This window comes from Pongo pygmaeus, chromosome 15 (genome assembly GCF_028885625.2).
Source record: "Pongo pygmaeus isolate AG05252 chromosome 15, NHGRI_mPonPyg2-v2.0_pri, whole genome shotgun sequence".
Lineage (NCBI taxonomy): Eukaryota > Metazoa > Chordata > Mammalia > Primates > Hominidae > Pongo > Pongo pygmaeus.
Window position 1 is genome coordinate 99633483 of NC_072388.2, and position 14047 is coordinate 99647529.

A 14047-nucleotide genomic window follows, 5' to 3' on the forward strand; every position below is an offset into this window, starting at 1 on the left:
CTGCTACACCCAACCAATCTTTGGGCTAGCAGTGCCCCCAGCCCCTGACTCTCGCACCCCTCTCTGCCTCAGTGTCCGCTTGCTGCAGGCACTGGGCCATGGACACGCACCCCGTCCCCAGGCATAGCTGATGCCCCGCACTTGGCCGCCCCAGGGTTCCTGCCACGTCTTTCCCCACCTCTGCTGGTCCGGCGGTCACATCACAGGCCCCTCCCGACCTCGCCTGGGCTGTTCCCTGGGGCCCCGGTTTGCACCTGCACCCGTGCCCTGCATGCTCAGACCAAATCCCCTCCAAGCCAGCTGCACAAGGACCCCTCCCAGGTTTCCGTCTGACTCCAGCGGGGTGTCTGTCAGGCTCCATACCCTCACCACATCCAGCCACCCATCTATGGCCCTCAGGCATCTCCACACCCAACCCGTCCAGTGCAGCCACATCCACCACACCCTCACTGCCCTCCACGTTCCCCACCCGGGGGTGGGCATGGTGACCCCTCTTTACACCTCACAGCCCTGTCACTAAGTCCTGGGGGTTCAGCTTCTCACGCCTCTGAACGTGTCCCCTCTGCCCAGTCCAGGCTGTGTACCTAGGGTCTGCAGTCACCCAGATAGTACCTCCTTCCCTGTCCAGTGTCCCCCACACCAGGCAATAACCCGAGCCCTGCCACAGCAGCCTCAGTCTCCACGTCTGCAGAATGGGATGGTGCACCCAGACACGGGGGCAGGGCTGTTGCTGGTCCACATTCTACATAGTAGCACCCTCCACACAGTGGACAATGTCAGAGGTGGCACTGTGTGGGGTGGGGCCACCAGGCCACTGGGAATCTGGGGGAAACTGCTGGAGGCCTGTGGCTCAGAGGCCTCTGCCCCCTGCCCTGGGTGAAAAGGTGTCCTGGCAAGGGCTGAGATGGGTCAGGGAGTCCCCAGCGTCTGGAAACAGCTCCTTAGCAGACACACAGGGAGGGGTGTGGTGCCCAGAGCAGCCAGGGCCACGCCCGCCAGGCTGGGGCCACCCTTCCAGGTCTGGGGGCCTGGGGGGCCCTGCTGGGCTTGCTGCCTGGTGAGTTACACCAGGATCTGGGGCTAACCGGCAGTGCGCGTGCGTGTGTGTGTGCGCGTGCGCATGTGCTTCTTGGCTCCCTCCTTGCCTGTGGGAATTCCCTGGACTGGGGTGAGTGCCCAGCTCCCCTGGCACATGGTGGGGCCTTGAGGGATCTCCCTTCTGCCTTCCACCGAGAGCCCCTTCTGACCACTTGCAGGGGGTCCAAGCCCAAGGAAGGAGCCCTTGGCTGGGCTGCTGGGCTGAGGGCTGTGAGGCTGTGCTGCCGGCCCATGCCTTCACCTTCACCTTCTGGGCCTCTGCATCTGTCTCGGGGAGTTGGACACAGACAGGAGACAGATGTCTGGGGACAGACGCAGAGACACCAGGGAGCCAAGGGAGACAACAGGTATGTTACCTGTCCCAGATCGAGGGCGAGGACCTGGCCAGCCGGCCCTGCAGTACTCGGGGCTGCCCGAGGCACAAGGGCACCCAGGGGCTGCGCAGCCTGTGGGCAAAGAGGACAGAGCTGCTCAGAACAGGTCGGGGTGGGCAGGGCTAGGGGCCATGCATGGCTCACCACTGGGGCACAGCCACAGCCCCTTGGCTGAGACCGAGAGAGATGGGGAGTTGGTCCCCACCCCCTGCCAGGAAAACTTGTCATCTGCAAAGTAGCAGGGGTTGGGGATGTGGGTACCAGAGAAGGGGGCCCAGCCTTGCACCTGCCAGCCCTCACTCGTCACTCTGAAGGGGCCCAGCTCAGTGGTGGCACCGAGTCCCACCATGGCAGGGTCACTGGTCACTCGCTCGGTGCCTCTTTTGAGCATCCTGTCCCATCACTGGGCAGGGGGGGCGCAGCAGCAGCCCCTGAAGTCAGTTGTTCCCTGCAGAGCGGCAGGTCTACCCCCAGCCCTGCCTCACAGGACAGGACACAGGTGGGGTCTGGTCCATTGTCTCAGTCTCAGAGGGAAGTGATGGGTGCAAGCTCCCCCTCCCTACTAGCTCTGCATCTGTTGGGTGCCTGCCTGTTGCAGGGCTGGGTTCCTGGCGGGTCAGGAGGAGGCCCTGATGGCTGATGTATGGAGTGTTCTGTAGGCTGTGGGACCTGGCAGATGTTAGGGATCCGGGGTCCACTTCACCCTGCCCTGGCGCCCCTGCTTCCCTGCCCCTGCCTGTGGCCTGTGTGGGCTGGACGGATGGGTGTGAGGAAGGACATGGGCCTGCCCCGGCCCTGCTAGGGTGCTGGCCTGCTGGAGGACACAGCGCCCAGACCAGCGCCCGCTTGGTTGTCCCCCTCCTGGGTTCTCTCTGGGGATCAGCTGCAGGGCTCACAGAGACGCCTGGGCAGCCCTGCTCACCCTGCGCCAAAGCGGGAGATCCAACCTCTGCCTAGAGGGGCTGGTTCCATCAATAAGGCTCTGATGCTGCCCCAGAAATCAGGCTTTCAAAGAGTGCTTCAAGATTCAGGCAAATGGGCGCGCTCAGAAAAAGAGCTGTATAATCCCATTGAAAAAATAACTGCATACGGACAGCCACGGACAAAAATGCAAGCAAAGAAATGTTAATGTAGTTATACCTGGGTGGTGAAATGCTGGATAATTTAACATTTTTCTTTTATACTTTTCTGAATTTGTCATATTTTCTACAGTGAGGATGAAAAATCTGAGAAAAAAATTGCTAAAGATCAAATTTTGGTAACCCCACCCCAAAAGTCACCATTAGCACCCATGGGTCAGGCTGAGGGGGCAGCAGAGGTCAGGAAAAGCTCTTGGCACTGGCCATGAGCCGCACATTGATCACCGGATTCCTGAGCCGCTCTGCAGAAGTGGGTGGGGGTCTGATGCCCCAGCGCATGGTGGGGAAGGGGAAGTGTGTCGGGGCGGTGGGCTTGGCCTCTGGCTGGACTGGACTTTGGAATTCCGGTCCCAGGTCCACCCTCAGCAAATGACCCCAGTGCTGCTGAGCGAACAGAAAACGGATGGGATGAGTGCGTTCGCTCGAGGCTGCCAGAAACAACTGCCCGCCATCCATGGCCCGACCAAGGCCAGTGATTCCCATGAGCGTCCTCCTCCCAGCCCTTGCCAAGGAGACCCCACCCCAACAGGCCCCATCTGCAGGGGCCTTATGGTAGGTGGGATTACTGAAGAATGAAGGCGCTCAGAGTAGAAAGGCTAGGACCCAGGGGAAACTGAGGCCCAGGGAAGGCGTGGGGCTTGCCTGCAGGCGCAGTGAATGGCGGGCATGGTTGTAACTTGACCCAGGCTCCGACTCTGGTCTCTCACAGGACATTTACTAAGCATCACTGGTGACCCGCTCTGGTTCTGAGCCAGGTAAGAACACTTGGATGGAAATTCTCATTCTCAGCCTGTGGCGTGGGGGGCATCCCATCCTAGAGATGAGAAAACTGGGACCCAGAGAAGTTAAGCAACAGGCCCAAGATCACAAAGTAAGCCTCGGTGAGGACCAGGCAAGAACCAGGGCTGTTGGGCTCTGCCGGGGCTGCTGCCCTCCCCTTCCTTGGGGTCCCCTTCGAAGGAAAGGTGGGCGGGGGCAGGTGGCTGAGAGCCTGGCACAGGAGGGCTGCCCTGCTGAGAGGCCTGCCAAAGTGTTTTGAGAGCAGGGGAGCCATGACCTGTGGGACTGCGGAAGGGGGAATGAGCCGCCTCCCACTGGTTTCCTGGCCCGGCTGTCAGCAGAGCCAGCGATGGCCCCAGCGGGAGCCAGTAGATCACGCGGTCCCTAGGGACGACCTGTCTCAGTGTCACTTCCAGCTGGGTGCACGGAACCACGTTCCTGCTCCTACCAGCAGAAGGACCTGGTGACTGCTGGGCAGACAGATGGACTGTGGGTTGGCCTGGGCCACCGAGGCTGACCTGCCAAGAGACCTTGCCTTGGTGCTCCTTGGCAACCTTTGTGGACATGGGTGTAGTCACGTGGGGAGCAGCTGCCACCTGGGCCCTGTGTGTCTCAGGATGAGATGACCCCAGGAGGCCTGGAGCCCTACAGGAGACTGGGCAGGTTCGGTCTGCGCCTCCAGGGCACACCTCCTCTCAGGACTTGGACCCTGGGGGTGGCACTGTCAACAGATGCCTGTCTTCCTCCCCCAGGGGAGGGCTTGAAGGGGCTGCACAACCAGCTGCAGGTCCTTGATGGGTGGGGAAGGAGAACGGGATGCTCAGGATGCACCAGGCACGGACCACAAGGTGCACCTGTGTCTCGTTCTCACTGGTGAGATGCCCCTCCCTCCGCCTCTCAGCCCTGAGAGGGATGCCACAATTGCCGCCATCCTACAGATGCAGAAAAGCCTGTGGCCACCTGTGGGACCCTGTGACTGCCCCCAACCCATTCCAGGGCAGAAAGAGGGGAGGAAGATGGTGACAGCCAGGTCTGGCCACACCCCAACACCACACTCCTGGCCCTCAGGAAAAATGACAGGATATTTTGCCTCAAGCCAGCCAGGCCTGATGCCTCTTCTCACCCCTGCTAAGAGGGACAACTGTCCCCTACAGGCCTTCAGATTTCCCCCAAATGTGGCTGCCCCCACACCCATCCAGACCTTTATCCATGCTGTCCTCTCCCCTGGACATGTCCTCGTCTCCCTTCTGTGTGTCCCCAGGTCCTCTCCTCTCTTGTGAGGCTTTGCTCAGATGCCACCTCTTCCAGGAAGCCTTTCTTGGCTCCCCCTGCTGAAGGTCCCTCTCTTCCTCTCCAGGTGCCTCCCCTCACCTTGGACTGCCTGTGCTGGACAACCCTCCTGCTGGGATACTGCTTCCCTTCTCTGCTGGGCTCTCTGCTGGCCCTGCCTCCAGCAAGGCCACTCCACAAGACAGCCAGAGGGCGCTTCCAAACAGGTGGGATGCTCCCTGGCTCCCCACTGCCCTGCAAGTCTTGGTGCAGCTGATGGAGTTCAGACAAGGTGACTTCAGTGGAGCAGGTAAGCATCCACTTAGGGTCAGGGCTGGAGCCCCAGGGCCCTGCCTCTGTCATCCTGCTGTCCTTCCTCCATCACGTGAGGCCACCGGGCCCATGCCCTTCCTGCTCCCCTGAAGCCCGTGGGGCCCTGCCGGGCTGGGGGAGGACGGTCACATGAGCTCCAGGGCCCCTGGTGTCAGGAGGAAACCCTTTCTAGCTCCGTGGTGTGCTGAGGACACGGGAGCCCGGAGCTCAGAGGGCGCCGAGCAGGTTCCCGGAGGCTGCGGGGGAGGCCTGGCTCCCATCCTCCCACTTGACGTCATGACAATGGGGTGGGGCCGGGCTGCGGCTGTCACTGTTGCACGGTCAGCCGAGGGCCCGAGAGCCGCTCCCGCCCTGTGCCCCTGGCGTGTTGTGGGATCCCGCCACGCCCTGGGCATAGCCTCTGTCTTCCCTCTTCGGTTGTGGTTCTCAGCCTGGCCCCACAGTGTCATGCTCCCGCAACACTAAATTGCTCCTCCTCCCTTCCAGGCTGTAGGCAGCCAGGCTCTCATCTCTGTGACTTTGTCCCCGTGTCCCCTCTGCCAGGATCTCACTCCTCCCTCCTGCTCCAGGTTAACTCCTCTCCACGTAGCACCTGAGGGGGCCTGAAACCCCAGCTCACCCCACCCTGCCCTGGACGAGGTCAATTGCTGCCCCTCACTCCCCACCAGCCCACTCCCCACCAGCCCTGTCCTTGAGTGTTGCAGTGCCAGGTCTCGTATTCCCACCCTGGCCCCCCAAACTGTAGTTCCCCCCAGATGGCTCATTTCTAGACCCAGCCAGACTATGTTCTGCTGTGGTTCAGAGCTCCCCCAACTCCTCTCTGTACCAAGACTAAAAGGCCAGTTCCTCACCCCAAATTCCTGTCCCCAGGGACCCACCACAGCCCCAGCCTCACCATTCCTGGCACCCCCCACCTTCCTGCCAGGCACTCTGGCCTTCGGGCTGTGCACATGCCCCTGAGAGCCTGCCTTTGCACCCCTCAGTGCCTAGAGCAGGACCAGGCTGAGCACGGGGGTCACGCACTCACCCTCTCAGCCTCCAGTGAGTTGATATCAGCCCTGGGAGAAGGTCTTTGTCCCCAAAGCTGCTCCGACCTCGTCTGGTCTTTCCCAGCAGAACCTCCAGTTGGCCCCTGGAGGAAGCCCCCATCGAACCCTTGGGATGCCTTGGACGGGCCCAGGGCCGAGTCCTCGCAGAGCTGCTTCTGTCCCCCACCAGGGCCATCTGGGGTCTCCCTGCAGAAGGCCTTGTGCCCCAAGCCTTCCAACAAAGGAGCAGCAACAAGCCCTGTGGGAACCCGGGCTGGGTGGGCAGAATACCCTCGCCTGGCGGAGCGTGTCCTGTGCCGGTGGCCTGTGGTCCCTGCCCCCGCAGCCACCCTCGTTCCTCATGGCTCAGAAGAGCCTCTCTGTCCCCTCCAACTTGCTCCTGCTGTGCTGACTCTGTCCTTTGTGTGGCCTGGAAGCCGACAGCAGACCACTCCCAACAGAAGGTGGGGGGCACTCCAGCCCCTGTCCACCATGTGCACCCATTCATTTAGTCCTCAGACCCCCAAAAGGGAGGTGTGTACCCCACCCCATTTTCCAGATGAGGAAACTGAGGTTCACAGCACTCAAGGAACAGAGCCTATCCGAGGTCACACAGCCCAGCTGGGGTTCCATTCCAGGCCAGCCTCACATTGAGATGCCAGATTTTAATGTAAATTGTAGCGCTTTAGCCATCCTGGTGCACGTCTCCCGCACAGCGAGACAACTATGACGAGCTGCTCTCTGCCTCCCTGTGTGGCTAGAGGGTCGACCACGGTGGCCCCGGAGTCCAACAGGACAGCCCGTCACTGCTGGCACTGCTCTGGGCTTAGCCGTGCCCGCCTAGGCCTGGGCAATCCCGTGGCTGACCCCTGCAGTGATACCGGTACTCCTGCACAGAGAGGACTCTGAATGTCATCACCATGGCCGCTGGCTGTTGTGCAACTGCCCCTGGGGGAAAGACACGTGCATGCATGTGCGTGTGTGTGTACGTGGTGTGTAGGCCTATGTGTCTGCAGTAAGGGAGGGGACTGTCACGGTGCTGAGCTAGGTCCCTCAGCCAGGAGGGGTGGCCTTGAGAGGAGTGAGCTTCGGTCATCACCAGCTCAACTGGGGCCACCCTGACCGCCGGTGTGGACTTGGGCTCAAGGCCTCCTGTCTTGCTTCCCCGCCCTCCCCTGCTCCCTCCTTCACTGGCCACACCTCTCCCTTTGGATCCTCGACTCCGGGATGACCTGGCTGGCTGCGCCACTGCTCCCTCCTGCCTGGAGACTGGAGTCAGGATGCAGCAGGAAATGTTTCATCTCACCTCATCTTATCAGGCAGCCGCAGCCCTGCCCCGCTGCCCCCCTCTCTCTGCAGAACCACGTGCTGGGAGCTGGTACACCATGTCCTGGGGAGCCCTCGGAGGGTGGGCAGACCCAGCGCGTGCCCAGGGCCAGGGCAAAGCAGGCCAACCCAGGCAGGGAGATGGGGCGGCTGCAGCCACTCCTGGACCTTGGCACAGGCTGCCCCCTTGCTCAGAGCATGCCCTTCCCTGAACTTTGGTTCACTCTGTTCACCCCCTCCAGGAAGGGCTCCCTGACTTCCCCCCTGGGTCAGGAGCCCTCTTCTCCATCCTCACCCCAGCCCTACAGTGCAAGGGCACGAGGGCTGTCTCCTCCTCATCAGGGCACAGGGTCTGTCTCCTCCCTGTCAGGGACCCAGTGCCTGCTGCAGGACTGGAGGTGCCTGAGGAGAGTGCAGCCAGCTCTGAGCTCCCAGCTGCGATTTCAGGAAAGGCCTGCAGGGCGAAGGCCTGGGGACTCTGTCCCCTAGTGAGGGGACAGCTGGGTGTCTGAGGAGGGTGGGTGGGGCAGAGCCGCCCGGGGCAGCAGGCTATGTCCCTGGGCATCCCTCCATGTCCCCTCTCTGCAGGTCACAGTCCACTGCGGTCCCCACTGATCTCCATGCAACCTGGATTTTAGAGGAAGAGCCCAGGCCCTGGGTAGCTGCATGGCTGAAAGCACCACACCCGAGTCAGGGCAGGCCAAACCCAGGCCCCCAGTCCCAGCGCGGGCTCTGCTGGCCTCTTCCAGCCACAGAACCTACAGAGAGGAGATGGTCAGGGAGCGCATTGGCCTCCGGAGCCCAGGACTGGAAGGAGGGATCACGGCAGGGAATGTGAGACCCTGGCTCTGAGCCTAGTGGGCAGACGCACACAAGCCATGCTTGCTGAGAGATGACCATCATGGCGGGGGCTGCCCTGCTAGAGGTGGGAGGGGAGACAGGCCCAGCTCCCAGACCCTCTGTGATGCCCGCTGTGCTCTACCCATGGGGACCCCATGCAGTCCCACTTCTGACACCCACTGTCTTTCCAGCTCAGGCCCGAGGATGCCCCTCACTCTTATCACTGCCACCGGGGATTCTCACAGCCCCTCACTGGCCTTGCCCTCACTTGGCAGCCAATGACGGCATTATGGCCTCCTCCCCATCACTCTCCTCATTGTACTAAGGGTACAATCTCTCCATCCACTGGGCTCCTGCACCCACATGGATGGCAGGAGACAGCGGCGGGTGGATGGCCTCGCTCTCTGTTCATCCACAGACTGACTCAGGGATCCTAGGCGTGCCTGTGCCATTCCCCTCGACTTTCCTGGAAAGTGACTTCACGCCTTCCCCTCCTGCCTCCCAACTCCCAACACCTCCTCCCCATCCCCACTCAGGCTGATGACCTCTCTTCCTTTTCTTCCCTTTCTGCTGAGAAGTGAAACCATCCAAAGGGTACTTTCCCAGATGTCACCTCCACGTGCCCCACCTACCAGCATCTGCCCCGACACCCAGTGCTGCCCGCCGTTACTTACAGACCAGCCACGCAGCCCTCAGCTGGGCTGGACCGTGGCCACCGGCCTCCCCCAGCTGCAGGTGGGGCTCCAGCTAGTCTCCCTCGCTGCTGAACCATCCGTTTCTCCCTCACTTCCCGGCAAACTCGTGGTTGCTCTTCCCATATTGAGAACAACCCTCTCTTCACCCTCCAGGTACAGTCCCTGTTCCCTGATCAATGGAAGTGTCTGACCTTGCTGCCTCTGCCTCCTTACTCCTAGCCTGCCGGGACGGGACCAATGCCCACCAGGATCTTGTCCCCTCCATGTCACCGAACTGGTCCTGTCTCAGCCTTCACCTGACCTGAGCCCTCAGCAGCCAGGGACATGCCGCCTCTCCCTGCTCCTGCACCTCCCACCCTCACTGGGCTGTCCGGCTGCCCCTTCTCAGGCTCCTCTGTGGGGTGCTCCTCATCTCCTGGCCTCCTGCCACCAGCGCGTCCCAGGGATCTGGCCTCCGGCATCTCCTTCCCTGTGTGCACTCACCAGTGGCAACCCCAGCCAGCAAATACCATCTCTCTGCTGAGGCCCCCACATTGGCTGCTCCCCAACTCCACCGCCTCACCTTTGTCTCATGGGCAGCACAGAGCTGCAGGGCGCAGCTGAGCTCCCATCGCCCCCACAAATCCACAGCCTCCCCCCACACCCTGCAGCAAGACAAGTCCTCTCCTGTGCCTTGATGCATCCTTGACTCCTCTCTTCCTCTCCCCATCCTTCCAGGGTATACCAGCAGCCTCGCCTTCTAGGACCACCCACCACACCAGGCCCATTCCTTTCAAGTGACTGCCGCACAGCCGCGTGGCAGTCTCATCTGCTGTCAGCCCGAGACCTCCTTGAAACCAATGTCAGACCCATCTGTGGGGAGGTGGGCCATTGTGGGCAGGACATACAGCTGGGAGCATGCCGGTGGGGCCAGGGTGCGTCCTGGAGATTGGTGTGGCCGGAGCCTGGGGCCTGGGGGTTGGTGGGGGGTGCAGACAAGGGGTGGGCCTGGGGTCAGCTGGCAGAAGGCCCTGAGCATGTGCTGAAATATCTGATCCTCTTCCTGAGGGCTCCAGAGATGCTCAAACCAAGGAGCTCGGGAAGTTGGCTTGGGCTTGGGGCCGTCCCTCTGGTGGGAGAGCAGTGCTAGAGCAGGGAGCCTCAGTGGGGCTGTCTCCAAGAGCCAAGGGGAGCTGCACGGTGGGCCCAGGAGGCTCCTTGGCACCCCTGCCTGGGCTCCTCTTTCCCAGCACCAGCCTGTCACCACTGATCACTACTCCCTCCTCTCTCCCTCTGGAGAAGATGGGGTTGGCAAGAGGGTGGGGCTGTGCGCACCTTGGCCCTGGAACCCCTGCCTCACCCTTCCACACGCAGTCAGTGTGCAGGGGCAGGACTGGCAGACAGATGGCCATGGGCTGGCCCCATAGCCAGGAACGAGCTCCTCGTGGGACTCCCAAATTAACCTTTCAGCGCCTGTCACCTGCCCTGGTGCCCAGGAGAGAAGAGGTCGCGATTTAGCACTTCGATTACTGGCTTCATTACTGGCCACCAAGGAACCCATGCTGGCTTTGCTAATTTGACCACCCCACCAGCCTGCTCACCACTGCAAACAGACATGGGCAAACTTATTAATTGGATCAGCAGGAGGCCTGTTTTCTGGAATTCCAGGGATCACAGAGCTGATCAGAGCGGCGGACACTTATCAGTAATTCTGGACTGCAGGACCTGGGCCCCTCCACGCCCTGGGTCTCTCTGGGATGCTCTTGGTCCCTGGCTGGTCCTACTCCACCTTCACCTCTGCATAGGTGTGCACACAGACACTCACTCAAGAGGCAAGACCCAGTCTCCAAGAAAAGCCTGCAGCTACGGGGAGGGTTGTCAGCAGCAGCAAGGTTTGGAGGGAGGTGCCGGGGCCGAGGAGAGAGCTGGGGTCACTGGTGGCATCTGCCCTCCCTCCTGAAGCCAGGCCCAGGGCTCCCTAAGCCTCCCTTTGGCAGCGTCTAGGATCCCCCAATCCCTGCACCAGCCCCAGGGGGCTGAGAGGGTCATGTGGACTATTTACCCTGCCGAATGGTGTGGGCAGCAGAGGGTGGGTGGCTGAGCAGGCCCCAACCTCAGCAGTCTCTGCTCTGCCACAGGCCACTGGGGCCACTGAGCTTGGCACTCAAGCTCTCAGAGCCTCAGTTTCCTCAAGGAAGAATGGGGGCAGAAGCCCCAGCCAGCCCCCAGATGCTCCTGAGATCCAGGGATCATCCTGGCGGCCCCACCGCACTCTGAGCTGACACCCTCAGAGCTGCTCCAGATGAAGGGTGATTCGGGCCCAGCTCTGTGTCTTGGGTCCTCCTGTGTCCCCAGCAGCACCACCTGCCCCTGCCTCTCTTTTCCTTCTCTCTTGCTAGGCAAAGCCCTGCCCAGGGAAGCCCAGCCATGTGCCTCCTCTGGCCCTCACCGGGGATCCCCCAGACACATGGCTGGGGCCTGTGGGGTGTCCAACCTCAGCAGCCTGGGGTGGTGTGTGGCCAGGGCAGCAGCCTCCCCTCCCTGGGACGGCCATTCCCAATGGCACCACTGGCCCCTTACACTCCCGCCAGACCCCCAGGACACACAAACCCAGCAGTGGCCGCTTCCCCGGTCCGGCCAGACCCCCAGGACACAGAGACATGGCACTGGCCACTTCCTGGCAGACCCCCGACCATCACCCGTGCTAGTGGCCACGAGGGGCAGAGGAAGTAGGGCTGAGAAGCCCAGAAGACCTGGTCCCAGGCCCTGCTGCATTCACCTGATAAGCATCCCCTGCCCCGTCTCCTGCTTCCCCCTCATGTCCTGCAACCCTGTCCTGCTGCTGCTCAGGTCAGACACCTCGGCTGCCCTTGACACTAGCCCCAGAGCCTCGGTGGGTCCATCAGGGGATGGAACATGAGGCCTCTCTCAGGTTGCTTTGCAGACACAGGGGGGACCTTTAAGAGACAGGCAGTCCCCAGGGCAGAGCTCAGGCCCAGAGGCCTCCAGCCCTCAGAAGGATTTTCTGCCTGTGGTAGTTGGGGGTGGGGAGGGGGAGCCCCATGCGGGCCTGACATGGAGCCCTGAGAAACAGGCACGTGGCATCGCCTCCTTTGAAACACCCAGCCGCTGCCCCAACCATCGACGGCCCCCGGGGAAAAGTGCAGACAGCCTAGGGTGCAGAAGAGCTGGCCCCGCCCCCAGCTCAGAGACCCTCAGAGGGCCCCTCGCTGCCGGGCCCTCTCCTTCACGGGAATGATGTCACCGCCCAAGGGATGGGCAGCAAGGCCCAAGCAGGGCAGAGCCCGTCGAGAAGGGCAGGCCACAACAGCAAGGCCCGGCCCACAAGCCAAGTGCATGACCCCAGCGTGCACTGAATCCCCTGAGCCCCCTTCTCAGGTAGGTGCTATTACTACCCCCATTTACAGATGTGGCACTGAGAGTCAGAAAGCTTCCGAAATCTGCCCAAGGCCAGGTGTGGTGGCTCATGTCTGTAATCCCAGCACTTTGGGAGGCCGAGGCAGGAGGATCACTTGAGCCCAGGAGTTCGAGACCAGCCTGGGCGACATGGTGACACCTCGTCTCTACCAAAAATAGAAAATTAGTCCGGTGTGGTGGCACATGACTGTCTGTAGCCCAGGCTATTTGGGAGGCTGAGGTGGGAGGATTGCTTGAGCCCTGGACTGCACTCCAGCCTGGCGGACAGAGCAAGACTGTCAAAAAAAAAAAAAAAAAAAAATTTGCCGAAGGCCACACAGCCAGTAAGTGATGACAGACTTGGGATTGAAACCTAGGTGCGCCTACCTTCTTAACCACATACCCCATCAGGGAGGCCTTGCAGAGGAGTGGGAACTCAACTGGGCTGTGGGGACAAAGGCACCCTGGCCCCACCTGTAACCCCAACCCCCCAAGTTGATACTATCAGAGCTGCTCCAGAATAGGAGTGACTCCCAGACTCATACCCCAGCTCTCAGTGTCTTGGTTCCTCAACCCCTGAGCCCCTAGCTGCAAAGGGAGAAATCAAAGTGAGGCAGTCATTCACACCTTAGTGAGAATTAGTCCATGAGACTTCCTCTAGTAGGATCAAGTTTAGAAGTGGGGTACAGAGCCTTGAAGGATCACACTCAGGGAGGGGTGTGGCCTGCTGGGGTAGTGGATGGGTTGGAGGAGACAAGAGATGGAGAGCAGGGGGCCTGGGGGAAAGGGACAAGGAAATTCAACAGCCATCCTGAAGGTGGGTGCCGCCAGGTGGCCAGCCCCACCCCCAGGACATCTCTTCCTGAGTTGTCGGGGCCCAGACCACAATGCAATCAGTTCCCCACCCTCAATGAGCAGCTACTGCATGCCCAGAGAACCCAACCTGGATGCTGTCTAGGACAGGGGCCTGACCAAACCAGGTGTGCAGCAGGGGTTTGCTAAATAAAAGGGGACACCTCAAGCCTGTGTGCCCCCAAACCCGCTCCTCCCCCACAGCTGTCCCCACCTCAGGGGAAGAAAGTCCTTCCTTTCAGTTGCTCGTGCCCAGTTCCCTGGAGTTGCCTTTGACACCCCCTTTTCCCCCACACCCCATGTCACACCCATCAGCAGACCCTGTCGCTCGAGCCTCCAACACATCCAGAACGCAGCACCTCTGCCCTCCTCCATGGCCACCAGCCCTTGCTGTTTCCTGTAGGCCACCGGTACACCTGCTGCTCCCTCTGCCTGGACCTCCTGGTGCCTTGACCCGGTGGCACCCTCTCAGGGCCTTCCCTGAGCCACGCTGTACAGGTCACCTGCTCCCTGCCCCCCACTCACTGCCTTCCTTTCTTTTTGTCCCCGCAGCACTTGTCACCATGATATTTATTTAATTTAAAAAGTTTTCTGTTCCCACCAACTAGAAGATTCGCCTGTGCAGTCACTGCGGCGTCCTCGGTGCCGACAGCAGCCTCTGGTGCTCAGTGAATGCGTGTGGAATCCATGATCAGTGAACAATGAGAGCAGCAGGGCCGGCTCGCGGGGCCCACGCGGGAGACTTGGGTGGGAGAGGGTGCCCCTCGGGGGGAGGCGTGGAGGGCAGGGCGGGACAGGGCCGGGACCTTCGAGGCCACCTGCTCTCCATCTGTCTCCATCCCTGGGACATCAGCCTGGCACTTCCGCAGAGTGTCTCAGCCCAGACAAGTGTCCGACACGGACAGGACCACAAGCAC

The 14047-nt window shown here is 61.3% G+C and overlaps 1 protein-coding gene across 11 annotated transcripts in view; it reads right to left on the reverse strand.

Annotated features, from left to right (window-relative positions):
• Positions 1–14047, reverse strand: part of BEGAIN (brain enriched guanylate kinase associated) — a 49807-nt gene that overhangs the window by 11562 nt on the left and 24198 nt on the right. For 4 of the 11 annotated variants that reach the window (XM_054449011.2, XM_054449013.2, XM_054449014.2 and 1 more), the window contains exon 3: positions 1455–1544. The exons of 6 other annotated variants lie outside the window; for them this stretch is intronic. In XM_054449011.2, the coding sequence (XP_054304986.2) occupies positions 1455–1544 (90 nt within the window). Of the gene's footprint in view, positions 1–1454; positions 1545–13731; positions 13902–14047 lie in introns of those variants that run through there. One more of the 11 variants, XM_054449021.2, reaches the window with a different exon arrangement.